Source organism: Pneumocystis carinii (assembly GCF_001477545.1).
Source record: "Pneumocystis carinii B80 chromosome Unknown supercont1.7, whole genome shotgun sequence".
NCBI classification, from domain to species: Eukaryota; Fungi; Ascomycota; class Pneumocystomycetes; order Pneumocystales; family Pneumocystaceae; genus Pneumocystis; species Pneumocystis carinii.
Window position 1 is genome coordinate 435222 of NW_017264719.1, and position 23633 is coordinate 458854.

The 23633-nt window shown below is 26.0% G+C and overlaps 12 protein-coding genes across 12 annotated transcripts; 5 read left to right on the top strand and 7 right to left on the bottom strand.

The window, feature by feature from the left end:
• Nucleotides 1-180: 180 nt before the first annotated feature.
• On the bottom strand, nucleotides 181-2752 carry T552_01830 (hsp78-like protein; the record flags this gene model as incomplete). The annotated part of the gene is made up of 7 exons (XM_018370395.1): nucleotides 181-1372; nucleotides 1417-1646; nucleotides 1691-2107; nucleotides 2154-2245; nucleotides 2290-2348; nucleotides 2391-2443; nucleotides 2498-2752. 7 exons carry the CDS (start codon nucleotides 2750-2752, stop codon nucleotides 181-183), a joined length of 2298 nt encoding a protein of 765 aa, XP_018226112.1.
• Nucleotides 2753-3165: 413 nt separating this feature from the next.
• T552_01831 (hypothetical protein) lies at nucleotides 3166-3545 on the bottom strand. The gene has a single exon (XM_018370396.1). The coding sequence runs from the start codon at nucleotides 3497-3499 to the stop codon at nucleotides 3212-3214; it is 288 nt and encodes a 95-aa protein (XP_018226113.1). The 5' UTR covers nucleotides 3500-3545; the 3' UTR covers nucleotides 3166-3211.
• Nucleotides 3546-5496: 1951 nt separating this feature from the next.
• T552_01832 (ADP-ribosylation factor) lies at nucleotides 5497-6408 on the bottom strand. The gene is made up of 6 exons (XM_018370397.1): nucleotides 6265-6408; nucleotides 6158-6220; nucleotides 5997-6107; nucleotides 5757-5932; nucleotides 5658-5712; nucleotides 5497-5607 (listed from the first exon to the last, which is right to left on the bottom strand). The coding sequence occupies exons 1-6, from the start codon at nucleotides 6347-6349 to the stop codon at nucleotides 5543-5545; spliced, it is 555 nt and encodes a 184-aa protein (XP_018226114.1). The 5' UTR covers nucleotides 6350-6408; the 3' UTR covers nucleotides 5497-5542.
• Nucleotides 6409-7343: 935 nt separating this feature from the next.
• On the top strand, nucleotides 7344-10015 carry T552_01833 (hypothetical protein). Its single transcript, XM_018370398.1, has 10 exons — nucleotides 7344-7383; nucleotides 7437-7478; nucleotides 7521-7825; nucleotides 7872-7963; nucleotides 8007-8124; nucleotides 8168-8269; nucleotides 8318-8692; nucleotides 8740-9032; nucleotides 9095-9467; nucleotides 9518-10015. The coding sequence occupies exons 1-10, from the start codon at nucleotides 7377-7379 to the stop codon at nucleotides 9968-9970; spliced, it is 2160 nt and encodes a 719-aa protein (XP_018226115.1). The 5' UTR covers nucleotides 7344-7376; the 3' UTR covers nucleotides 9971-10015.
• Nucleotides 10006-10593, bottom strand: T552_01834 (hypothetical protein). The gene is made up of 4 exons (XM_018370399.1): nucleotides 10524-10593; nucleotides 10337-10477; nucleotides 10135-10289; nucleotides 10006-10086 (listed from the first exon to the last, which is right to left on the bottom strand). Exons 1-4 carry the CDS (start codon nucleotides 10549-10551, stop codon nucleotides 10051-10053), a joined length of 360 nt encoding a protein of 119 aa, XP_018226116.1. The 5' UTR covers nucleotides 10552-10593; the 3' UTR covers nucleotides 10006-10050.
• Nucleotides 10594-10798: 205 nt separating this feature from the next.
• Nucleotides 10799-12834, top strand: T552_01835 (hypothetical protein). Its single transcript, XM_018370400.1, has 2 exons — nucleotides 10799-12514; nucleotides 12558-12834. The coding sequence occupies exons 1-2, from the start codon at nucleotides 10847-10849 to the stop codon at nucleotides 12786-12788; spliced, it is 1899 nt and encodes a 632-aa protein (XP_018226117.1). The 5' UTR covers nucleotides 10799-10846; the 3' UTR covers nucleotides 12789-12834.
• Nucleotides 12835-12880: 46 nt separating this feature from the next.
• T552_01836 (hypothetical protein) lies at nucleotides 12881-13999 on the bottom strand. Its single transcript, XM_018370401.1, has 7 exons — nucleotides 13834-13999; nucleotides 13772-13789; nucleotides 13585-13713; nucleotides 13442-13541; nucleotides 13321-13397; nucleotides 13036-13276; nucleotides 12881-12986 (listed from the first exon to the last, which is right to left on the bottom strand). Exons 3-7 carry the CDS (start codon nucleotides 13629-13631, stop codon nucleotides 12927-12929), a joined length of 525 nt encoding a protein of 174 aa, XP_018226118.1. The 5' UTR covers nucleotides 13632-13713; nucleotides 13772-13789; nucleotides 13834-13999; the 3' UTR covers nucleotides 12881-12926.
• A 109-nt stretch (nucleotides 14000-14108) lies between these two features.
• T552_01837 (hypothetical protein) lies at nucleotides 14109-14886 on the top strand. Its single transcript, XM_018370402.1, has 4 exons — nucleotides 14109-14171; nucleotides 14231-14413; nucleotides 14469-14611; nucleotides 14657-14886. The coding sequence occupies exons 1-4, from the start codon at nucleotides 14153-14155 to the stop codon at nucleotides 14840-14842; spliced, it is 531 nt and encodes a 176-aa protein (XP_018226119.1). The 5' UTR covers nucleotides 14109-14152; the 3' UTR covers nucleotides 14843-14886.
• A 900-nt stretch (nucleotides 14887-15786) lies between these two features.
• Nucleotides 15787-17745, top strand: T552_01838 (hypothetical protein; the record flags this gene model as incomplete). Its single annotated transcript, XM_018370403.1, has 8 exons — nucleotides 15787-16158; nucleotides 16201-16392; nucleotides 16542-16940; nucleotides 16982-17065; nucleotides 17102-17204; nucleotides 17258-17276; nucleotides 17320-17380; nucleotides 17425-17745. 8 exons carry the CDS (start codon nucleotides 15787-15789, stop codon nucleotides 17743-17745), a joined length of 1551 nt encoding a protein of 516 aa, XP_018226120.1.
• A 427-nt stretch (nucleotides 17746-18172) lies between these two features.
• T552_01839 (hypothetical protein) lies at nucleotides 18173-18944 on the bottom strand (the record flags this gene model as incomplete). Its single annotated transcript, XM_018370404.1, has 2 exons — nucleotides 18173-18526; nucleotides 18570-18944. The coding sequence occupies 2 exons, from the start codon at nucleotides 18942-18944 to the stop codon at nucleotides 18173-18175; spliced, it is 729 nt and encodes a 242-aa protein (XP_018226121.1).
• Nucleotides 18945-19003: 59 nt separating this feature from the next.
• T552_01840 (hypothetical protein) lies at nucleotides 19004-21115 on the top strand. The gene is made up of 8 exons (XM_018370405.1): nucleotides 19004-19582; nucleotides 19624-19696; nucleotides 19749-20037; nucleotides 20080-20157; nucleotides 20202-20307; nucleotides 20349-20415; nucleotides 20461-20531; nucleotides 20575-21115. Exons 1-8 carry the CDS (start codon nucleotides 19050-19052, stop codon nucleotides 21068-21070), a joined length of 1713 nt encoding a protein of 570 aa, XP_018226122.1. The 5' UTR covers nucleotides 19004-19049; the 3' UTR covers nucleotides 21071-21115.
• A 359-nt stretch (nucleotides 21116-21474) lies between these two features.
• Nucleotides 21475-23342, bottom strand: T552_01841 (hypothetical protein). The gene is made up of 3 exons (XM_018370406.1): nucleotides 21924-23342; nucleotides 21805-21875; nucleotides 21475-21753 (listed from the first exon to the last, which is right to left on the bottom strand). The coding sequence occupies exons 1-3, from the start codon at nucleotides 23294-23296 to the stop codon at nucleotides 21521-21523; spliced, it is 1677 nt and encodes a 558-aa protein (XP_018226123.1). The 5' UTR covers nucleotides 23297-23342; the 3' UTR covers nucleotides 21475-21520.
• Nucleotides 23343-23633: the final 291 nt, after the last annotated feature.

Consider the following 23633-nt stretch of genomic DNA (forward strand, 5'->3'; position numbering starts at 1 on the left):
ATTAAAGAAATGTTTTATAATAATTAGCTTTCCAAAAACTATTTTATTATTTGAATTATTTAGAAAATGTAATTTATAGAAATGAACATAATGTTTCTTAATATTCTTACCTGAAATAAATAGTCCTTTAAAAACACAAATAGTTTATGCATTTGTGATAATATTAATTAAAGATTCTTTTTAATGATTTGAACATACTTCTAAATCTGAAGTATTTTTGTTCAATTTTACAAAAACGGTTTCATTAGATTTTATTTTGCCCTGTATAAGTAATGAAGACATAGGAACAAGTATTTTTTCCTCAATAAAACGATTAAGTGGTCTTGCGCCATATGTTAAAGAATATCCTTTTTCACTTAACCATTCTTTAGATTCTTCGTCTACGTTTAGTACAATTTTACGGTCATTTAATCGTTCTTGAATCTCTTGAAGACGAATATTAACTATGTCTCTTAAACATTTACGTCCAAGTTTATTAAAACAGTGAATAGCTGTTATTCTGTTCAAAAATTCGGGTGGATAAGTGGCTTCTACAATTTCCATAACGGCCTTTTTGGTTTTCTCACTTATTGTTCCCTCAGGCGATTGATCATTAATTAAAATATCAGAACCTAAATTAGATGTAGCAATTATAAGAGTAGATTTGAAATTGATTTTGCGGCCTTGAGAATCTTTCAAACTTCCTTCATCCAAAACTTGTAATAATAAATTAGAAATATCACGATGAGCTTTTTCAAGTTCATCAAATAGTATAACTGAATAAGGCTTTCTTCTAACAGCCTCTGTGAGTTCACCACTTTCTTCATATCCAATATATCCAGGAGGTGAACCAATTAAGCGAGAAATGCTATGTTTTTCCTGAAATTCAGACATATCAAAACGTATCATGGAATTTTCACTGTCAAAAAGAAATTCAGCCAATGCTTTACAAAGAGCAGTTTTTCCCACTCCTGTAGGCCCTAAAAACAGGAAACTTGAAAGTGGCCTTTTTTCATCTTGCAACCCAGCTCGACTCAATCTAACTGCATTTGCAACAACTTTAAGAGCTTGATCTTGTCCACGTATTTTTTTCCTTAGAGCATCTTCCATAGTCATCAATTTATCTTTCTCTCCACGCATTAGGCTAGAAGTTGGAATACTAGTAGCCCTAGATACAATTAAGGCTATGTCTTCTGATGTTACAGAATCATGAAGAAGCGAATTAGTTTTATCTAAATCTCCCTCTTTAGGAACTTTTTTTTGCAATTCAGGTATAATTGAATATTGAAGTTCACTTGCACGTGCATAGTTTCCTTCACGCTGTGCATGTTCTAAATCTGTTCTAGCACGATCAAGTTTTTCTTGTGCTGTTTTAATAGATAATAATTCGTTTCTATATTATTTTAGAAAAAATTATAATATTTTATGAAAGTAAACTTTTCTTTAATCCATTTCTCGTTTAATACAGAAACTTCTTCTTGTTTTTTTTTTAAATCCTTTTCTAGTTTTTCTCTTCTTTCAATGCTTATAGCATCTGATTCTTTGCGCAAACTTTCTAATTCTATCTGATGTGTCATTATTATTTTATCTAATTCTTGAATAGCATCAGGTTTGGATTCTTGTTGTAAACGAAGAGAAGAAGCTGCTTCATCAACAAGATCAATTGCCTTTCTAAATCAATAAAATGTTACAATAAAAAGGAAAGAAGAACCTTATCCGGCAAAAATCGGTCTGTTATATATCTATTTGAATATACTGCAGCCGTTACTAAAGCTGCATCTGTAATTCTTACACCATGATGCACTTCATATTTTTCTTTTAATCCTCTAAGAATAGAAATAGTATCCGAGACAGTAGGCTCGTTAATATATACTGGCTGAAATCTTCTTGCAAGTGCTGCATCTTTTTCTATATATTTTCTATATTCTTCAATAGTTGTTGCACCACAACATTGAAGCTGGCCACGTGCTAATGCTGGTTTTAATAAATTAGATGCATCAACCGATCCTTCTGTTTTTCCAAGTCCAAATAATATATGTAATTCATCAATGAATAATATAATCTCTCTATTAGCATTTTCAATATCCTTTAAAACACCTTTTAATCGTTCTTCAAATTCTCCACGGTACTACTGTATTGTTAATCATAATAATAAGTATCTTAATATATATAACTTTTGATCCACTTATAAGAGACCCTATATCAAGAGATATTACACTTTTGTTTTTCATAGATTCTGGAACTTCTTTTTTAATAATATGTTGTGCTAAAAATTGTTCATAAAGGATTTATTTAACATAATTATTGTACCAAGTCCTTCTATAATTGCTGTTTTACCTACACCTGCCGGTCCTACTAATGCTGGATTACTCCAAAAATATTAATCTAGCTAATTTTAAAAATAAACATACTTTTTAATTCTACGTGATAAAATTTGTATTGTTCTTCTGATTTCTTCTCCTCTCTTTATAAATTCAGTATATAAAATTCAAAATAATGGATAACTTGCGCCTATCACTGGATCAAGTTTTCCTAATTTCGCCAATTCAGTTAAATTAGTGCCATATTCCTTTAGAAAAGAACCAGATCCTCGGGTTGGATTTAATTTAAATGAACTCATACCCTGCGAATATTGTCTTGTATTTAATAAATATATGTTTTTATATTTAAAAGATGATGATATCCTTTTATATGTAATAAGATTATGTGAATCCAAATTAATAAGCAACTGCCCAAAAAATATTCTTCTTAAATAACTTTCTTTGACTCCCATCTCATATAAATTAAATATTTTTCAAATATCTACGTAATTTAATGTAAGAATAGATAATATCGAAGAAATCTAACCTCTTTAGATTTTCATAAGTTCTAAAAAATGTATATTTTATAAGTATCAAAAATTTAATAAATTTTCGAATTTAATAAATTTGAACTTTTTATGAAATATAATATGATTTGTTTATAACTTACTTTTTTAAAATATTTGAAAAAAATCTATAACTTAATCCAAATAAAATCATTTTAGTGTTATATATTTGATACTATTACTTATTTGATGTTTAGAAAGTATAGAATTATTTCAAAAAAAAGTTGAAAATATAAAGTGATACATGTATAATAAATCGAATATTATCCTGTATAAGAATTGAATGAATATGAATTGATAACTTTGTTTTGTCTCCTTTTGTTTTATTTTTAATTTGTTTTTCTGGTATTAAAGATGTATTAAAAATTATACATCTTTAGATGATAATATATATGTATTGTTATCTTTTAATGCATTTCTCTTTTCTATTTCTTTTGAAATCATCTCTATTTTTTCTTTCTGTCTTATAATTACTTGTTCATTTTCTTTGATGGTTTCTTCTGCCCAAGCTTCTTGTGTATATTCTTTTAAATCATTATTAGAACGAATCAAGTGTTTAATTGAATTATTCAACATTGAAATTTCACTATGAAGTTGCTCAAGATTAAGCATCTGAATTGCTGATAAAAATGTTGTTTGATTTATATTATGCATTTTTAAAAAAAGTGTAAAAATATTATTTTTGTTCCAAAAAAAAGATTTATCTTAGAAATTTTTGTCTTATAAAGAACTATTCAATTATTTTCCTATTAGTTATTTATTACTGAAATATTTCCCTTTAAAATATGATATATATACTGTATAAATATATACCATAATAAGAGCTAAATTTGAATTGAATTCGTTTGAAATATAGGTAAATGAGATTTTTTTATTATAAAATTCTTATATAATAGATTTTTTATGTATTTTTAAGAGAAACTATGTATTTTTAAAGGGTGGCTTAAAAATTATAATCAAATGTCTGTTTTTTAATAATTTCTTGTCTTTATTTTAAAAAAAAAACGTATGAAGAAAATAGGGTTTTAATGAGCTTTATGCTTATTTCTGAAGATTCACTGTTAGGTTATTGCAATTTAGATACTTTTATATTAAATATTTAAATGGTTTTTGAAAACTCTGTAGCTTGGAGCTTTTGTTTAATTCTTCTGTTTGTCCATTATTATCGGAGATTCAGGAAAGACGATAATTTCGAAGACCAATACTTGGATGCCAAAATAATATTTTATAATTGTTTAATAAATTTGTATTTATAATTATTTAGTTTTGATTACATCTTTTCTTTTAATTTTGCTTTTATCAGTTTTTATTATTTTTTTTTTTATCAACAGTTTATCTATATTACATTTTTTATAAAGGTTGTTAACAAAAAAATCAATGAAATTATTTGCAACCACCTTTTCTTTCTTCAATGGGAAAAACACATTGTTATGATCCATTTTAAGCTTATCCTTTCTTTTTTTTTTAATCATGATTATTCATATATGTCTTTTTGTCGAGGATCTAATTATTCTAAGACTGTTTCCTTTGAAAATGATTTATCTTTTATAGATTCTATTAAACAGAAAATTAATTGAAAAAAACAAAGGGAACTTTTGTTAGGAAAATTTGATGAAGAATCTAATTGATTATATTTATTTGCATAGATTTATTAGGAAACGTAGTGATTGTATTAAAATATTTAATTATTTTTAGATAGAAACTATTTTCATTTTATTATATTATAATGCTAATTAATAATTTGGTATTTAATATTTTATATTGAATAATTTATAATGAGTTAAAATCAAAAATACGATTAAAATGTTTTAAAAAATTATAAACATATTTTTGATTTAGATTTTATATTATTTATAATTATAAAATCTGAATTTAGATGAATGTTTTTTTAACAATTTCTAAGATATTGAATTTTTTTTATAATTTTATTTTTATTTTGGTTATTTATGAATCATATTATTAATTTATAAAAATAAAAAATTATAAAAATTTGTAATTTTATTAATTGATATTTATTTGTTATATCTTTTCAAAGATTATGAAAATGAGGATTTAGATTTATGTTTAAATATCAAAATAATTGTTTAGCAATTTTTTATTTAATAAAAAACATAATAGCTTTTTGGTATATAAAAAATAAAAGATGAAATTAATTTTTATCAATTATTCTTATGAAAAAACATGTTATATTATTGTTAATAAATATTTTGTCTTTATTATTTTATATAATATGTAATATATTTAAAATTATATTTTTTAACGTGTATAACCCATATATAAATATTATACAATTTATGTTTAATTGAAATACATGACGATTTTTATTATATGTATTGATAAAACTCTCAATTTAATGTATAATTAATACCTTTTTTTAAATATTTAATATCTAAAAGAGCAAATAATACTTTGCGCTTCGAACAATTTTATAAAATTATATAAAAGAACAAGGATAAAAATGACTGATAAGTTATAAAATATTAAAAATATTAATTTTTATAAACAATAGAATGAAGTAATATAATAATATAGCAATATGTCCTTCAATTGCTATTAAAAATAGGAATAAATCTAAACACAAGAACTAATAATATTAAGTTGAAATAATAAACACTAATCTACCCCGACCTATTATTTTTTTTTCAGAAACCCAAATGACATGTTAATTACATGTTTCATATAATAAAATTCTTGTGCTTAATAACTTGAACATTTCTTTTTCAAATTCAATGAAAGCCAATCTAAGCCCTCATAAAGACCATCTTTCATAACAATTAATAACAAAATCTTCTAATAAAAAACCTATGCTCACCTCCTGATGTTGCACATGTTGCTTGAATATACCATATTCGATTTCTTATATTACTCTATTTATATATTAAACTAGTACTTACAAAAATCTCATACTTACAATACCCAATTTATCTGTAATTTCCGCTGCATTCATAGCGTTTGGCAAATCCTGTTTATTGGCAAATACTAAAAGCACCGCATCACGTAATTCATCCTCATTCAACATTCTCATAAGTTCTTCACGTGCTTCTGAAATACGCTCTCGATCATTTGAATCAACGACAAAGATAATTCCTAATTATTATATTTAGTTTATAATATTTCTAAATAATATTTTTCCTTAATAATCACTTTATACCTTGTGTATTTTGAAAATAATGTCTCCACAATGGTCTAATTTTATCTTGTCCACCAACATCCCATACCGTAAAAGAAATATTTTTGTATTCAACTGTCTCCACATTAAACCCTACATATTAATAATTAATTCTTTGATTTTCTTTCTTCATCTAAACATACCAATAGTTGGAATTGTTGTAACAATTTCCCCTAATTTCAATTTATATAGAATGGTTGTTTTTCCTATTTTTTTTATTAACTTGTTATGATATTCATTATATATATACCTGCTGCATCTAATCCAACCATTAGAATACGCATTTCCTTTTTTCCAAATAACCCTTGAAGTAACTTAGATATAGATAATCCCATCTTTTAAATATCCTTAAATATCTAATTTCTATAGAAAATCTATATATTTTATCTTTTTTACCAACGATTGGTTTATATTTAAGTGACGTTTGCTCAGTAACTTTTCTCAAAAAGCGGAGGGTAAATGAGGCGGGCAGGGTTAGGGTTGTGGTTAGAACAGAGTAGGTGTAGGGTTAGGGTGTAGGTCGTAGAATGTAGGGTGTAGGGCACAGGTTATAGGTCACGGGGTATAGGGCATAGTGTATAGTGTATAGGGTATAGAGTATAGGGTGTATGTTATCGTATATGTTATCGTATATGGTATATGTTATATGGTATAGGTATACGTTGTAGATATACGTTGTAGATATACGTTGTAAATATAGGTTAGAGGTATAGATTGGAGGTGTAGGGCTTATTTGTAGTTTATAGGTATAGAGTATATTTCCAAGGTGTAGAGGTATATGGTTTGTATACAAGTTTTATTTATAATATGAATTTATAGGATGTATTTATAAGGTGTATTTATAAGGTATAGACTATATGCTATAGACTACATGGTATATCTATATAAGCTATATTTATACAACCTAGGTATAGAGTGTACATTTAGGGTGTAGTGTGTAGTGTGTAGGGTGTAGGGTGTAGTGCATAGGGTCAGGGTTAGGTTTATATAGTATTAGGGTTATGTTTATTCATAACACTTAGGTTTAGGTCAGGTTATACACCTACGTGTCAGGGTTAGGGTTAGGGTTAGGAATGTATAATATCATTGATTCTTCTACCATCTTAAACCAAATAAGATTCTTAATTTAAACAACTCAAAGCGCAGGACGCAAATCCTTTTATACTATAAAATAAAACCATTCTGTTAGTTAATTGATTTATTTATTGATTCTGACTAAGAAACATATTAGTTTATTAAAAACAAGTAATTTAAAATTGGGAATTTTTTGAGTTAATAAGAAGTTTTATAAATAATGATTGTTTATGAATAATAAGTATTAACTCTATTAGATTTATGTATAGGGATTATTTCTTTTAGGAGATGAAAAGTGAGTGATGAGAAAGGATTATTGATATATATTTTATGATTTAAACGTGCTAGATACAGAAAAGTTAAAGCAGGATAAGAAGAGTTTTAATCTAGGTAAAGAAGGTCTATATTCATTAGAAGATCTATATTCTTTAGAAGAAAGCAAAGATGTAGTGGAAAATAGGGAAATATTATCTAATGAAGAGGAAGACAGAGAATGGGAATTGTTATCGACAGATACTTATGATACAGAAGTTATTTCCGGAGAGGATAGAAATGAAGATGAAAAAATAAAAGAGGGTTTTTTTTTATATGAAAAACTGATTTCAGGAGAAAAACAAAGAGATCAAGAAAAGTATCCAGAAATTATACCAGGTTATGGATCGGATAGTTCAACAGAAGAGACGTATAATACAATTGGAAATATTTCTTTAGAGAAATATGAGAATTTTCCACATATTGTACATTTAATTGATCTTTATAATTTTTAAATTAATTTTAATTAAGGGATATGATATTAATGGGAAAAAGATTATGAGGCCGATGACCAAAACGGCATTAGATACACTTTTAAATACGATAGAAGATAAGGAAGGATGGTAATGCTTAGATTATGTTTTAAAGAAAGACTAATTGATTAAGGACGGGTGTAATAGACAAAGATACAGGAGAAGATATTAGACTTACATCTGAAGAATTAGAAATAGTTAAAAAAATACAGGAAATGGAAATTCCAGATGATGGATTTGATCCATATGAGGTTTTTATATGGATTATTTTATAATTGATTATTAATTTTTAAGATGTATGTTGATTACTTTTCGGGAAAACAGGAAAAAACACCTTTAAGCTGTGCTCCAGAGCCCAAAAGACGATTTATACCAAGTAAAAATGAGAGAAAAAGGGTATTAACAAGAAATTGTGATATCAATGATTAAAATTATACATAATAGATTATGAAGATTGTTCAAGCTATTCGTGCTGGAAGAATAGTACTAGATAAGCCAAAGAAGGGAATTAGACAGCCTTTATTTTATGATATTTGGAGTGATACTTCTTTAAAACCTTATGATCATATTATGCATATTCCTGCGCCAAAAATATCATTACCTACTCATGACGAAAGTTATAATCCTCCTGAAGAGTATTTACCTTCTGAAGACGAAATAAATAAATGGAATAATACATCTTATGAGGACCGGGAAAAGAAATACTTACCGTCAAAGTATAAATCTTTAAGACTTGTGCCTGGATACAATCAGTTTATACAAGAACGTTTTGAAAGATGTTTAGATCTTTACTTAGCACCTAGAATCCGAAAAAATAGGGTTTAATTTTCTTGATATTCTTTTTTTTTTGTTTGATAATTGTGTAGTTAAATATCGATCCTGAATCTCTTATACCAAAACTTCCTTTATTAGAAGATCTTCGTCCTTTCCCGACAAAATGTATGATTATATATAAAGGGCATAAAGGACCTGTACATTCAATTGATGTTGATTCTACTGGTACATGGCTTGCAAGTGGTGGAGATGATGGAATTGTTCGTATTTGGGAAATAATTACTGGAAGAGAAATCTGGAATTTTAACTGTAACAATAATAATGAATCTATTAATTCTATAGCATGGAGACCTGTAAAAAATTCAGATATAATTATAGCATCATGGTAATTGCTTACTTTTGATATATATATATATATATATATATACAATTTATTAATTTTTGTAGTGGAAATAATATTTATATACTTTTGCCTTCAATATTTAATGACAGCATTAAAGATTCAGCTAAAGAATTTTGTAATTTAGGATTTGATATAGAAAAATCTCAAATGAAACAAAATCTTGCAAAATGGTTAAAACCTGATTTCAAGCAAATAGATAAAGGATTACTTGTGTTGTTAAATACTAAAAAATCTATTAAGCAAGTTACATGGCATCGTAATGGAGATTATTTTGCTACGGTTTTGCCGGAAAGTGGAAATACGTCTGTCTTAGTTCATTTACTTTCTAAACATCAATCACAATCACCGTTTAAAAAAGTTAAAGGTATAATTCAAAAAGTAGAGTTTCATCCTACAAAACCTCTCTTTTTTGTAGCGGTAAGAAAGACATATATATATATATATATGATTTATGCTTAAAAAATTAGACTCAGAGATACGTAAAAGTTTATAATTTGATAAAACAAGAACTAATAAAAATTATTCAACCTGGGGTAAAATGGATATCTTCAATTGATATACATCCTCAAGGTGATAATGTTATTATTGGTTCATATGATAAAAAATTAGTTTGGGTTGATATGGATTTATCATCTAGGCCTTATAAAACATTATGTTATCATGCAAAAGCATTAAAAAGCGTAAAATTCCATAAAGGACAATATCCATTATTTTGTTCAACCAGTGATGATGGAACAATTCAAGTTTTTCATGGGATGGTATATAGTGATTTAATGGAAAATGCTTTATTAGTACCATTAAAGATTTTAAAAGGCCATGAAATCAAGAATTCTTTAGGCGTATTTAATGCACAATGGCATCCAAAACAACCTTGGCTTTTTTCTTGTGGAGTCGATGCCACAATTCGACTTTGGACATAGTTTATTAATAAAACATAATTTATTACTAACAAAAACAATAGAACTATTACTACTTATCTTTTGATATTTCTTATTTATATTTAATCTTGAACAACTTTTCCGACAATATTATATTTCTATATATATATATCAATTATGTTTTATTTTCTCATTAGGTAAGATACTTTGGAAAAAAAATCAACCCATTTTTCTAATGTTTGAAGTTCACTTTCATTCAAATCCGAATAATCAGCTGTTGCATCTTCTTCTTTAAGACTACTTTTTCCAAGACCTCTTGATCCATCTTTTCCTGCAAATACATGATAGCTACCTCCTGGACCTAGCGGATCTTAAGGCAATAGACACTAATTCATAAAAAAAATATACCATACGAGGCTCTGTTAGGTGTTACATCAAAAACCATGCCTTTAATGGCAACATAAACAGGAAAACCCTCATTACTACCATCACACTGAGAAAGATATGATAAAGGAATAGGATCATCTTTGGGAGGAAGTATAGATTTTGCTAAATCATGTTAAATTTTGTCGTTTCTTTAAAATATATCATTTACATTCTGTTTCAAAGCTATGATCGGTCATTAATACAAAATATATTAGTAAGTATTATCATATAATCCTAAATATTGACAAGTAATATATAAAAATATCTAATATAAATAGCTTATTGAAAATTTTGAAAAAAATTTAAGTTACGATGCAGTAAAAATTGACTTTAAAAAATCTAATTACCAATTTATCTGCGCAAATAGGTCATTTAAATATTACAAACATTATAAATATTAGGAGGGTTAATGCTGTTTTTAAGGAGTTATTTTTAAGTAAATTTAATAAAGAAATTATTTAAATAAGTAATGAAGTATTGGAAAGACATGAAATGGATGGAAATGAGAAGAAAAAAGAAGGAAATACGACTATTTTTGTTCGGAGAATACCATTGAATATAACGTTAGAACCATTTCTATGTTTTTTCTCTGAAATAGCACCGGTTAAACATGCAATTATTGTTACAGATCCAGAAACAAAAAAATCAAAAGGATATGGATTTGTAAGTTTTTTAACACATTCAGATGCGGAGAAAGTTATTTTTGAATTAAGTCAAAAAAAAATGGAGGGGCATTACTTAAAAGCAGAATTTGCTAGACGTAGAAATCGAAATCCCAAAGATAGTATATTAGAAAATGATACAAAGGCAAAAGATGATAAAATAGGAGCGCGAAGGCCATTTTTGATTATAAGGAATCTACCATGGTCAATAAGAAAAAAAGATGATGTATTTTTTTCAAAATTTAGTGAATATGGAAAAGTGATAAATGTTATTATTCCTAGGAAAAAAGGAGGAAAGATGAGTGGATTTGCATTTGTTCACATGAAAAAAGAATCGGAAGCAGAGAATGCTATAAAAAATATAAATGGAATTGAACTTGATGGTCGAAATATTGCAGTTGACTGGGCTTTAAGTCAAACTGAATGGAAAAAATTTTTAGAAAAAGAACAAGATTTTGAAGAGGACGATATGAATATGGAAAATACATCAGAATTTTTGGAAGATGAAGATAGTATAATTAGTACAAAAATTGACAATGAAAATAATTCTCGAAATATTTTGACCAAAAAAAAGAAAGATTCAAGTATTCTAAATTATGATAATGAAAATACGATATTTGTAAGGAATATTTCATTTAAAACTACAAACGAGGCTCTTTTTTCTCATTTTAGTCAATTTGGCCGTTTAAAATATGCACAACTTGTTATAGATACATTAACTGAAAAATCTAAAGGAATAGCTTTTATTCGTTTTATCAATAAAGAAGATATGGACAATTGTCTTAAGTTATATTGGACTTTGTCGAAAAAGTTTGATTGGTTAATTAATAAATCAAGTATACTTCAGAATGAAGTAATTGATAATGATGCTAAGAAATTTGTATTGGATGGTAATTTATTAAATGTTTCATCTGCGCTAAACAAAGAGGATATCTCTATAATGAAGAATGATAATAAAAAAAAGAGAATGCATATGCTTGGAAAAAATATTGATAAAAGAAATATATTTTTATTAGATGAAGGATATATTGATCCTAAATCACCTTTATATGAGCTATTAAGCGAAACAGATCGTAATATAAGAAATCAAAGTTTAATTCAGAGGAAGAAATTACTAGAAAAAAATCCATCATTATACATATCTCTTACAAGATTGTCAATAAGAAATATCCCTAAAGATATTTCTGATAAAGAGTTAAAGGCTTTAGCAAGGGAAGCATGTGTGAACTTTGCTAAGGAGGTAAAGGAAAATAAAAGAATGCCATTGACTCGGGAAGAAAAGCTTCGAGATGGTAATCCTAAAAAAGGTGATAAAGGAATTGTTCGACAAGCTAAGATTATTGAAGAAAAAAATGGACATAAACGAGGATATGGCTTTATTGAATATGTGGGGCATAGATGGGCTTTAATGGGGCTTCGTTGGCTTAATGGAAGGAAGATAAGCTCGAAAAAAAATAAAGAAATAAAAAAGCGTTTAATTGTTGAATTTGCTCTTGAAGTAATACATATTTTTTTATATATACTAATGCTAATATTAAAAGAATATTAATGTTATTAAACAGCGTCAAGAAAGACAAGAAAGAGAAAAAAAAAAGGCCTTGTCAAAAATTGAAGATGGAATGATAAATTCTTTGAAAAGAAAAAGAAGTTCTAGCTCAAATGAAATAAAAAGTAATAAAAAAGCATGTACTTCCTATATTACATCTAGAAAAAAAGTGGCAAAGAAAAACGCAAAAAAGAAAAAATCCAACATAAATAACATATACAATTGATTTTACTCATTATATATATATATTTATTTATTTATTTATATTTATATCTATATTAAATTCCAACTATTATTTATGAAATAGTTAATGATTTAGCATATAATGTTAACGACAATTTATTCATGTCATGATTGTATTTAATTATTTTGGGGAATCTTTTACAACAAATGGTAATGTTACTGTTTTCTTAAATCGACTTGCCTTGTTTCTAGTTGTTATTTGAAATATACATATAAATACATTTATATACCTTTTGTTCTCCCCACCCACTTATCATCATAATTTCTTCTTTATCTGCATTAATAGCTCGTTTTAAACTTCTAAAGTTTCCAACAATAGAAAATGCATCATCTCTATTAATATTTCTCATTGTCGAAAAACATTCCACAAGTCTACTATAATAATCATCCAAATTTTTCCCTTGAATCGTATTAAAAGATGCATGTTCAAACGATTTATATGTTTCTAAATATCTTCCTGCTTCTTGAAAACTATCTCATTAAAAATCACCCAGAAATACATTTATAAATTAAACCTCCATGAAAGTATCATCGTAAAATTATATATAACACATGTTTTTGTTAATTCACGAATTGGCGCTTCATGATTATCCTAAATCTTCAAAAATTTATTCAATTCAACTTATTTTTCCCTACAATATCCACTAAAATTAATAATATTCTTAAAATATACTTTTTTCCAAGCATTTGAATTCTATGATATATATATTCTGGGTAAAGTTGATGATATCGAAGACTATTCTTATTCAATAAAATATCTCAAATATACCCTTCTAAACCTTAAGAAAAGTGCACATGTAGTTGCTCCAAGTATAAAATCCGCCATACTATCCCTATATTCCTGATTTTTTCATGATTTACCAATAAAAAAAAAAATTCAATACCAATGCCACATTACGTATATGTTTCTAAATATTAACTCTTAATTACTCATAATTTAAATTAAAAAAAAAACAAATTACACACAATAACTGGATTTTCTTTCTAAATCTTGTTAATTCTTTAAACTTGTTTCTATAAAGACTTACTTGTCGAGGATTAACCAGAATTGCGTGTGATCCTGTAGTTCTTATTGTTTTCTTTAATAATGAATCTTGAGATGTATTCTTATCCTCTAATATAGAGGATTTCTCCCCTATTTCTGCCATTAATCTTAATATTATTAAGATTATTAATAAATATTATTAAGATTATTAAGATTATTAAGATTTATTATTAATATGTTAGTAGATTTTTTAAGTTATCGATAAATTACTAAGGCGCAGCCTTGAACGACCAAAAAAAAAAATTAGTGCAAAATTAAGGGTTGGATGGATATTTATAAGTATTTAAATTATAAAATCAATAATGAATGATAAGAAAGAAGGTTAGTAGGATTTTTTTTCTTTTTTTTTTGGTTAAAAATGAGTAAATTTACGTCATAAGAGATAGAAACCTTTCATTTTGTTAATCATTCAAGTTATTCTATAACATATCCTCTTGTTACAGAAGATTTGCAGCAGATTTATGGGTTAAGTTCATTGGCATCTCGAGTAGCACGAGTAGATGAGTTTGGTAATAAGAAAAAGATGAGACAATCATATAAAGGACATATTCAGGAATTTCCAGGTAGTAAATGGTAGAATGAAAGATAAAGAAGGTCTTATAACGATTTTATTAATAGGAAAGAATGTTATTTTAAAAGATAGATTTATTAGGGATTTAATTTTTGGGCCTAAAGAAGGAAAAACAGAGAGATTTATTGAAGATTTAGATCCAGAGCTAATTGAGGTGGCATTTAACCTTTATCCAGGACCTATACCGGGAGTAGGTTAAATTGGATGGATTTAGTATATTTTTAAGAGGATTTAGTTTGATTCAAGTGTTTTTGGATCATCAAATACGGAAAAAAAAAGTGAATTATATAGTGAAAAAGATGTAGAGATTTTAGCGCCTTTAGAGAAAAATAAGCACCATTCTAAGAAAAAGAAAAGAAAACATGATGATTATGAACAATCTGTTGGATTAGAACAAAAAAAGTATAAAAAGACAAATTAATATTTATTGAGTCATTGTATTTTTATAAAGAAACAGGAAACAAGTTATAAGTAATATTATGAGTAATATTATAGGTAATATTATATTAAAAAATATTATTTTCTATATAAATAAACTAAAATAGCATTTATTATTATTAACAACTATATTATATTTTTGAGCTTATATTTTAAAATATAAGATATATTTTATTGTAGGATTTATATGGAAGTTTTGGTAAGAATTGAATGGCATCATTCGATTTAAATATATTATTTCACTTACAGAATATACAAAACATTACAAATATCATGCTAAATTTAATATGTATAATGAATTATTGAAGATCAGCCTTTTACATCTTTTATACTCTATAAAATATCTATTTCTCAAAATATTATATGTTAATTATATTATAAAATATGAAAATTTTACATATTTAATATAAATTTTAGAGTTTTCATCTAAATAATAAAATATTTACATTTTGGTTTATTAAATCTGTTTTAAACTAAAAATTTAATAATAATCTAAGAAATAGTACAATTTATTTTAATATTTACAAAAAGTTGTCTCTTCTAGATTTCTCTTACATTATATACAAAAGAAATAATATAAATAATATTTCTTCAATTGATATTTCTTTTTTATTATTTTTAAATTATATATTAGTTTTCTAATATATTATTTCATATTTATGATGATTATTAAGAAATATATGTAAAACGTTTAACCTTCAAATAACTTTTATTAAAATTCATTTGTTTTAAATGTTAAATGTTTAAATATTTAAATAAATAATTATATTAAAAAAAATATGTCAATAAACATCTAATTAATAAAGAATAATAGTTTTTCTTGGTTTATTTCATTCTTTTAGATATTTAAATTAACATATTTATTAAAATATAAGACGTTAAACAGAGAATTCTATTTATTTAGAAAGTTATAAATAAAATAATGAAATGTGTGGCATTTTCTTAAGGATTACAAGTATTCATGAGGATTCTAAAGAGGATTATGATGATATTATTGAATTGGTTAATGTTCGTGGCCCAGATAGATCTAATACAATAGAAGTTATTATGAAAGAAGTAAAATTAAAAATAAGTAGCTCAGTGCTACATTTGAGAGGAAAAGGACCAGCAACATTGCAACCTATTGAGAATGATAGAGGTGATTTGCTTTGTTGGAATGGAGAAGTTTGGAATGGATTAGGAATAAAGTTTAATGATAATGATACAATTCAAGTGATGAATGCATTATCGAGGCCATTTAGTGATGTGATTGATATTATAAGAGAAATAGAAGGTCCATATGCATTTATTTTTATTGAAGTAGTGTATTTTTTTGCAATGTTTATATATTGATATTTAAAGAAAAGCAAAGAAAGGTTATGGTATGGAAGAGATTGTTTAGGAAGAAGGTCTCTTTTAAAAAAAACATCTACAGGGATTAATGATTCATTTTGTTTTTTACTATCTAGTGTATCTAATGGAGATCCTTCATGGGAAGAAGTTTTTGCAGATGGTCTATATTTTGTTGATTTAAGTCAGATTTCAGAAAATAAGGTTTAAGATAAGATTTATCAATTAGAAATATATTTAACTAGTAAAGCTTTTTGAAAGGAAAATTCCTTATATTTATGATTATGATCAATCAAGTGGTTTATATCTAGTCTTTCAAGAAAAATGTTTTATATATTACTAATTAGTATTAGACATATCCTTATCCTCGAATAAATACATCTCTTGAGCCTGTTTCAACAGAAGATTTTGATTTGTATGTGGATGAATTTTATAATGTTTTGAAGCAAGCACTATATATTAGGACTGTATCTATATTGTCTACATCAACAGATCAACCTCGTCTAGCTATACTTTATTCTGGTGGGCTTGATTCATCTGTTTTAGCGAGAATCATACATGAAATATTGCCAGTAAATGAGCCAGTGGACTTGTTAAATGTAGCCTTTGAAAATTTACAAGTTTCTGCACAAAAAACAGATTCTATTGATTTAGATGATATTTATAATTGCCCTGATAGGATAACAGGAATCAATGCATATAAAGAGCTATGCGAAGTAACTGGAAATAAAAGACCATGGAGATTTGTTCAAGTATTTTTCAATTTTGATATTTTTATTTAATTTATTTGTAGATTAATGTTCCATACTTTGAATCAAACGATCACAAAACAATAATAATGAAATTGATGCATCCAAATGATACTGTTATGGATTTAGTAGGTATTCTATTGTTAACGTTTCTAATCTTTAAGAGCATTGCAATGGCTTTTTATTTTGCTTCACGAGGATGTGGACTATTGAAATGCACAGATGGTTCTTTATTAGAATATAATTCTGTTTCAAAAGTTTTGATTAGTGGGAAAGTTTATTAATTATTATTGTAAAATTAAATTTATTTTTTAGTTTAGGAGCAGATGAGCAACTTGGGTAAATACTGAAAATATTTGACAAATTATGTTTAATACTCTAGGGGATATTCCCGATATTTAACAAGATATATTAAAGGAGGATGGCCTGATGTAATTGATGAAGTAAATATTCATAAATTAATTAATTTATATTCTTGAGAAATTAGCTTTCTTGTAATATTTCAAGATTATCGTATCGTAATTTGGGTAGAGATGATAGAATTGTATCTCATCATGGCAAAGAAATAAGATATCCATATCTCGATGAAAATGTTATAAGATTCTTATCTAAATTGCCTGTACAAGGGAAAATGAATTTTAATATAGAAAATGGTGAAAAACTTTTATTAAGAAAACTATCTCAAAAGCTTGGCTTGATATACTCTAGTAAAGAAAAAAAAAGAGCTATTCAATTTGGAAGTAGAAGTGCAAAAATGCAAATAAGTAATAAAAAAATTAGTGGAACAGATAAATTGGAAAAAGATTAACAATTATTACTAATATTAAATAAATAAATATATATATACATATTTGACAATTTGCATGTCTGAAAATTACTTTATTTTTAATTTTTATCATTTAATATAGTATTAAAAATAAAGACTACTCATAACTATAAATTTATTTTTCAGTTATCTTTTAATAAATATTTATAATATTTATTGAATCCTACAACAGTATTTCTTTATTAGTATTTTTATAATAAACAATAAAAATACATTGATTAAATATTTTGATACAAAATTAGAAACATGTTCTAAATATGAAGAAATGATTTTATTAATAGTCCTACATTTCGAATATTATAAATTTTGTTGATAATTTAAAACAATTTCTTTTTTATACTAGATATGAAAAAATATTAAAAAGATTCCTATTACTATTATTTTATAATACTTGTTTTCAATTCTATTTTTATTTTTTTAATATTTCTTCTTTATTTTCCATATCTATTTCAGATTCTTTCATAATCCAACCTGAAATGTTTTTATACAACATATCTCTTCTTCTTTCGTTTTCTTTAAATCTTTTGTTTGCCATATCTATCAACAAATAAAGGTATTTCTCGTCTACTAACAATTCAACAAACTCCACATTCTCTTCTTTTTTCAAATATCCTATAGGACAGCTAAATCCTATAGATGATCGAACTGCTATAATATTATTCTTTTTTGATAAAATAAGTCCTGATTCTCTAAATTTTGATGAAAGTGCACTACTTAAAAATGCACGAGCTGTCGATATCGTCTCTGACATAATATGCAAAATCTTCATATTAAATGAAGTAAATAGCATAATAAAATTACACTACCATAGGCTCAAATTTAAAATGAATTAATCGTCCCCTCTTAGATTCTTTAAAATCCACTCTTCTAACTGGATATTCCCCACATATTTTAGATAAAATATCTAAATCTTCTAATCCATCTTCCCATGGTTCATGTCGCACCATTAACCATCTCCCTCCTAATCCCTTTCCTCCTATACTATTTGCAACATCGCTTTCAACATAAATCGCTATTCTACCTGAACATGAACTTGTTGTAACAAGATGAGGATGATGATTAATAAGATCTAAAAGAGAAATTATAGGTTCATCAGGACAGCCCTTTGGAGATGGATCCAGCCCCTCCGTCTTAAATTTTTTAAGAATAGCGGCCTTTTTTTTCTGAAATTCTGGCCTCATTTAACCTTATTTTTAAATAAATTTTATCTTTGTTGTCTACGATAAGCAAAAAAATCTTAATTTTTTTAATAAAAATATTAATTCTTAAGGAATGGCATTAAAACTATGGAAGATTTTAAGGGAAAATTAGACAAGGAAAAAGAGATAAATGAGCAGATTATTGAGGAAAAAGAGCATTGCGAAGAATATATTGATGAATTTAGTTTATCTAAATATCAAAGGTGTTTAGAAAGAAAACCATCTATTCAGACAGAAAAGACACATATTCATGGTACATTTTCGTCATTAATGGATGAGAAATGTATAGAAATAACATACAGTGATTTTCTGGATAAAAAAGGAGTAGATATGAGTGTTATATCACAAAAAAAAGGATTGCAGAAAGTTAATTTAGATTACTCAAAGGATATAACAGAAGATTCAGAAAAAGAGAAGAATATGGATATTATATATATGGATAATAGAAGAAATAATATATATTATGAAGGGGAATTAGAAAAAGAAGTTAAAGAAAATTATTTTGAAAATGTATCGACATTTAAACAAGAGTCGAAATTACTTCAAAGTCTTGATTTTAGGAAGTTTATTACTCAACTTAGATGTAAATCAGCTATTTCTATAGCAAAATATATGAAAAGGTTATATTAATTTTAATTTTTAATTTTTTAATTTTTTAAAGTTTTATTTATGAGTTTTTACAAAAACCATGGACGATTAAGGAAAAGGTTAAAATTATTCATGATTTTCTAGGGGTATGACTATATAATTAATTTTTTATGATTATAATAATGATTTGGGCTATAGTTTATATATTTAAAGATGCGACATGTTGAGCCTTGGATAAATACATCAGAAATTGAGTTTGATAATGCAAAAGAAGGGATGGAAAAGTTAATTACAACGAGATTATATGAGCAAATATTTTCTCCAGCTATACCATATTTATTTGATGATGTCAGTGGACATAGCGATGATTTAGAAAGAGATAGAATTATACATGAAAAAATTAGTATGTTTAGTTGGGTTAAAGAGGAACATATAGAAGTTCCTTATACGAATTTAAATCAGAAATTTTTAGAGTTAGCAGGACAAGGTATAATCTTTTTAGTAAAATGCATTTTTGTTTATTATATAGAACTTCTAAAAATTAACTCTTATCGTTCTCCAAGAGATAAGATTTTTTGTATTTTAAATTGTTCTAAGGTCATTTTTGGTATGTTTTATGAAATTATTATTTTATTTTTATAATATTGTTAGGTTTACTGAGATATGCAAAAATTGAGGAATCAGCGGATAAATTTATTCCTACTTTAATTTTAATAATACTTAAGACTAATCCTGAACATTTGATATCAAATATCCAGTACGTTTTTTTTTGTTTTTATTTACACTTATTTGATAAAGATATATATCTCGGTTTAGGAATCCGGATAAACTTTCTGGGGAATCTGAATATTACTTTTCTAGTTTAGTAATTTTTTCCTTTTTATTTGTATTGTTTGCTTATATTACTAAGATAGCTGCTGTTGCTTTTATCGAAAATTTAGACAAATCATCATTAACAATTTCTAATGAAGAATTTGAGAAGTATACATATAACATTAATTTTTAAGTTTCTTACGTATAAAAGGAATCTGGAACATGCTATTATTAGAATTTCTCAGCAAAAAAATAAGGATAACAAAATTAAAAATACTCAATCGATGTCTTTTACTTTGTTAGGACCTGCAAAAGAATATATTGCATCTAAATCATCTAATGTATTTCGCAATATTCAAAAACCTCTTTTATCTTTAGGAAAAATATTTATGGATCAAAATACAGAAAAATCATATCAACCTATTATTAAACAATTATCGCCTAATCAAATTCCTCAGAATATTATATCTACAACTAATTTAGATGAAAAAAGGTTAATGTTATCGAAAATAAATACTCCGTTTCCAATGTCTAAAATTACTACTGTTCAGGAAACACAAGGTGAAATAGACTCTGAAACACTTAATTTTCTTAGTCAAATGTTTCCATCTCTAGATCTTGATGTTATTGCAATAATTATCGATTCTGAGAATGGAAAAATTAATCCCACAATTGATATTCTATTAACAATATCATCGGATATTTGATATCATATTTTTCAGATAAATTAATATTTTTAGCATTTTGAATATATCTGTATAATTATTTTTTCATATTTACATATTATTTATACGCATTGCTATTCGTAATCATATATATTAGAAAATTAGCAAGATTGTTTTTAAAAAAAAACTAGTGATTATATACTTTTTTAAGATAGAAGTATTTATGACTTTTTAGAATGTTTTATTTCAATCAAATATTAGTATTATTTTCCAGTACTCGTATAAGTTCGTCTGACATAAATTTATAAATTATATAATGTTAAAGATTTCCAAAAAATTAAGTTTATAATATAATTTTCATTTAATAAAAATAAAAAAAAAAAACTTCAATTATTCACAATATACAAATAATAAGATATTACATATACATGATATATATATAGCTAATTCAAAAATATTTTAAAACTCCTATCAAATATTATCCTAATTAAATTATGAAGCTACTTGGGTAGGTTTATTTTCTATCTCTTTAAATTCTTCGCTTTTAAGATTTCTAATATTTCTTTGGAAAGAATTCATTTCGTCTTCTAAGTTGTTATATCCTTTAAATAAAAACCAGAATACGACTCCTGCTACAAACGATGCAACAGAAAGAAAAGTATACACCCAAACCATTAAAGGATCCCTAAAGAGTGGGGAAAATATTATTTGAATTACTGAAGCAGCTAATTTAATTATAAGAAATATATCATAAAATGAGACATTTTAATATTTACCTGCAACTGTTAAGAAAAATAAAGACATAACGAATGATTTCATAGTAAATGAAGCTTTAGTATAGGCATATCTAAGAATATATTAATATCGACAAAATAATAATAATTTTTAAACTTACTCTAAACCAGTAATTGATGAAAATATTTCAGAAATCGCTATAAAAACGAATGATGGTAATTGATAGGCTAGATGTATTTTATTTGGCTCTCCTATCTGTTTAATAGCACTGCAACGAGTTATGTCACCAGGATATTTATAGCAAGGGGGACTATTATAAATCATTTGCTGAACTATAGCAGAATACCCCATTGCTAATGTTCCACAAAAAAAGCCAATAGTAATTCTTGTAATAGGACGCAATAAAATCCCATATTTTCGAAGCTTAGGATAAATAAAATTATTGAAAATAGGAATCATAATAACCAATGTTAAAGGATTAATTTGTTGAGCAAGTTCAGAAGGAAGATTACTCAGTTCCATAGATCCTGCTTGAGAAAGCAAATTTGTAACCATTTGCTTGTAAAAAAGCCAATAAATCGGAAAAAATAGAAATATACGACAGGCAACTAATGTTACTCGAAGCTCATCAATAAATGTATCATCCCAATATAATTTATATTTTCCATTAGTTTTACTTGGTTTTGCATTATCCAATTTAAATCCGCTTCTTATTGCAATATAGATAGCTTTAAAAGCATTTAATATTGCGGAACTTTGAGGACTTTGACAAATATAAAGAGGTTTTCCCATTACTAAAATAAGAATTCCAATTGTAAATACACATGCAGGAACAAGATAAGCTAGCCAAAATCCAACAAATTTTTCCAAAAATATAGTTAGGACACCACCAAAAGATCCTATGTTAATAGCTAAATAAAATATTAAGAAAATATGTTGAAGGGTCACGTTATAATCAACTATTACACGTTGGTTATTCTTTAATGTTTTTATAAATAGCTTTCGAGAGTTATATTGTTCTGCGACTAAAGGTGATACATTTACTTTAATACCGCCTGTTCCCAATCCAATAATAATTATAGAAACTATGAAGCCCCATAAAGACATGCCATTTCGAATGGCAGATGGCGTTGATGTGAGAATTAAAATTATCTGTCCAAGAAGATAGACCCAAGAAAACCAAAATATTGTCCAATATCTACCTAAATATTGGTCCGCAATAATAGCACAAAATATTGGAGTAAGATAAGACCAAAGCGAAAAGAAGCTATTTAATGCAGTTGCTCCACTTTGTTTAAGACCGAGAGCACCAGGTATTACATCCGTTGGCTTATACTGTATGTAATTTTGAAAAGGGTTAATCAAACCATAATAACTAAAACGCTCACATAACTCAATAGCTACAACAAGATATCCAGAAAGCGGGATTTTATCGGAAACTCGTTGAAGTGTCAATAATTCTTCTTCTGTCGGCTCTTCAAGAGATATCTGATCTAATGCTTTTTCTTTTATTTCTTTTTCTGCTTCAGTCATTTGTAAAATAGTATAATTTAAAGTAATAGTATAATTTGGAAAATAAAAATCTTATTGCTTTTAAAGCACTTTTATTCAATATTTAGAATTAATCTATATTTTTCAAAACTTAGATATTTTTAAGCTATTAGAAATTATTTAAAAGTTTAATAATCTATTTAGTAATCCATGATATTCTAAATTTAGTTATTTTTACAAGTATAATTGATAAAAATTGCTTGGATTTAAATGTTATTAGAGTTCTTCATTTAACTTGTTTTGGCTAATCACATGTCGGTTTTCTATATAAGAAATATGTTATTTTTTTTATTTTAAATAATAGATGTAAGATAATATA

Bases quoted from the DNA above. Each gene is read 5' to 3' on its own strand.
- T552_01835 (XM_018370400.1), top strand. From the start codon at position 10,847: ATGGATGGAAATGAGAAGAAAAAAGAAGGAAATACGACTATTTTTGTT. The intron at 12,515-12,557 runs GTAATACATATT...TAATATTAAAAG, and splicing joins TTGTTGAATTTGCTCTTGAA to AATATTAATGTTATTAAACA.
- T552_01840 (XM_018370405.1), top strand. From the start codon at position 19,050: ATGGAAGATTTTAAGGGAAAATTAGACAAGGAAAAAGAGATAAATGAG. The intron at 19,583-19,623 runs GTTATATTAATT...AATTTTTTAAAG, and splicing joins ATAGCAAAATATATGAAAAG to TTTTATTTATGAGTTTTTAC. The intron at 20,416-20,460 runs GTAATTTTTTCC...TATATTACTAAG, and splicing joins AATATTACTTTTCTAGTTTA to ATAGCTGCTGTTGCTTTTAT.
- T552_01837 (XM_018370402.1), top strand. The intron at 14,414-14,468 runs GTAGTAAATGGT...TTTTATTAATAG, and splicing joins ACATATTCAGGAATTTCCAG to GAAAGAATGTTATTTTAAAA. The intron at 14,612-14,656 runs GTAGGTTAAATT...AAGAGGATTTAG, and splicing joins ATCCAGGACCTATACCGGGA to TTTGATTCAAGTGTTTTTGG.
- T552_01832 (XM_018370397.1), bottom strand. From the start codon at position 6,349: ATGGGATTATCTATATCTAAGTTACTTCAAGGGTTATTTGGAAAAAAG. The intron at 6,221-6,264 runs GTATATATATAA...TAAAAAAAATAG, and splicing joins GGTTGGATTAGATGCAGCAG to GAAAAACAACCATTCTATAT. The intron at 6,108-6,157 runs GTATGTTTAGAT...ATTAATATGTAG, and splicing joins TACAACAATTCCAACTATTG to GGTTTAATGTGGAGACAGTT.
- T552_01833 (XM_018370398.1), top strand. The intron at 7,964-8,006 runs GTAATGCTTAGA...TAATTGATTAAG, and splicing joins ATAGAAGATAAGGAAGGATG to GACGGGTGTAATAGACAAAG. The intron at 8,693-8,739 runs GTTTAATTTTCT...ATAATTGTGTAG, and splicing joins CTAGAATCCGAAAAAATAGG to TTAAATATCGATCCTGAATC.
- T552_01834 (XM_018370399.1), bottom strand. From the start codon at position 10,551: ATGACCGATCATAGCTTTGAAACAGAAT. The intron at 10,290-10,336 runs GTATATTTTTTT...AAGATCCGCTAG, and splicing joins ACCTAACAGAGCCTCGTATG to GTCCAGGAGGTAGCTATCAT. The intron at 10,087-10,134 runs GTATCTTACCTA...ATATATATATAG, and splicing joins GGGTTGATTTTTTTTCCAAA to AAATATAATATTGTCGGAAA.
- T552_01836 (XM_018370401.1), bottom strand. From the start codon at position 13,631: ATGGCGGATTTTATACTTGGAGCAACTACATGTGCACTTTTCTTAAG. The intron at 13,398-13,441 runs GTAGGGAAAAAT...TTGAAGATTTAG, and splicing joins TATTAATTTTAGTGGATATT to GATAATCATGAAGCGCCAAT. The intron at 13,277-13,320 runs GTTTAATTTATA...TTAATGAGATAG, and splicing joins ACGATGATACTTTCATGGAG to TTTTCAAGAAGCAGGAAGAT.
- T552_01841 (XM_018370406.1), bottom strand. From the start codon at position 23,296: ATGACTGAAGCAGAAAAAGAAATAAAAGAAAAAGCATTAGATCAGATA. The intron at 21,876-21,923 runs GTAAGTTTAAAA...ATATATTCTTAG, and splicing joins TCATCAATTACTGGTTTAGA to ATATGCCTATACTAAAGCTT. The intron at 21,754-21,804 runs GTAAATATTAAA...TAATTAAATTAG, and splicing joins ATTTTTCTTAACAGTTGCAG to CTGCTTCAGTAATTCAAATA.
- T552_01831 (XM_018370396.1), bottom strand. From the start codon at position 3,499: ATGCATAATATAAATCAAACAACATTTTTATCAGCAATTCAGATGCTT.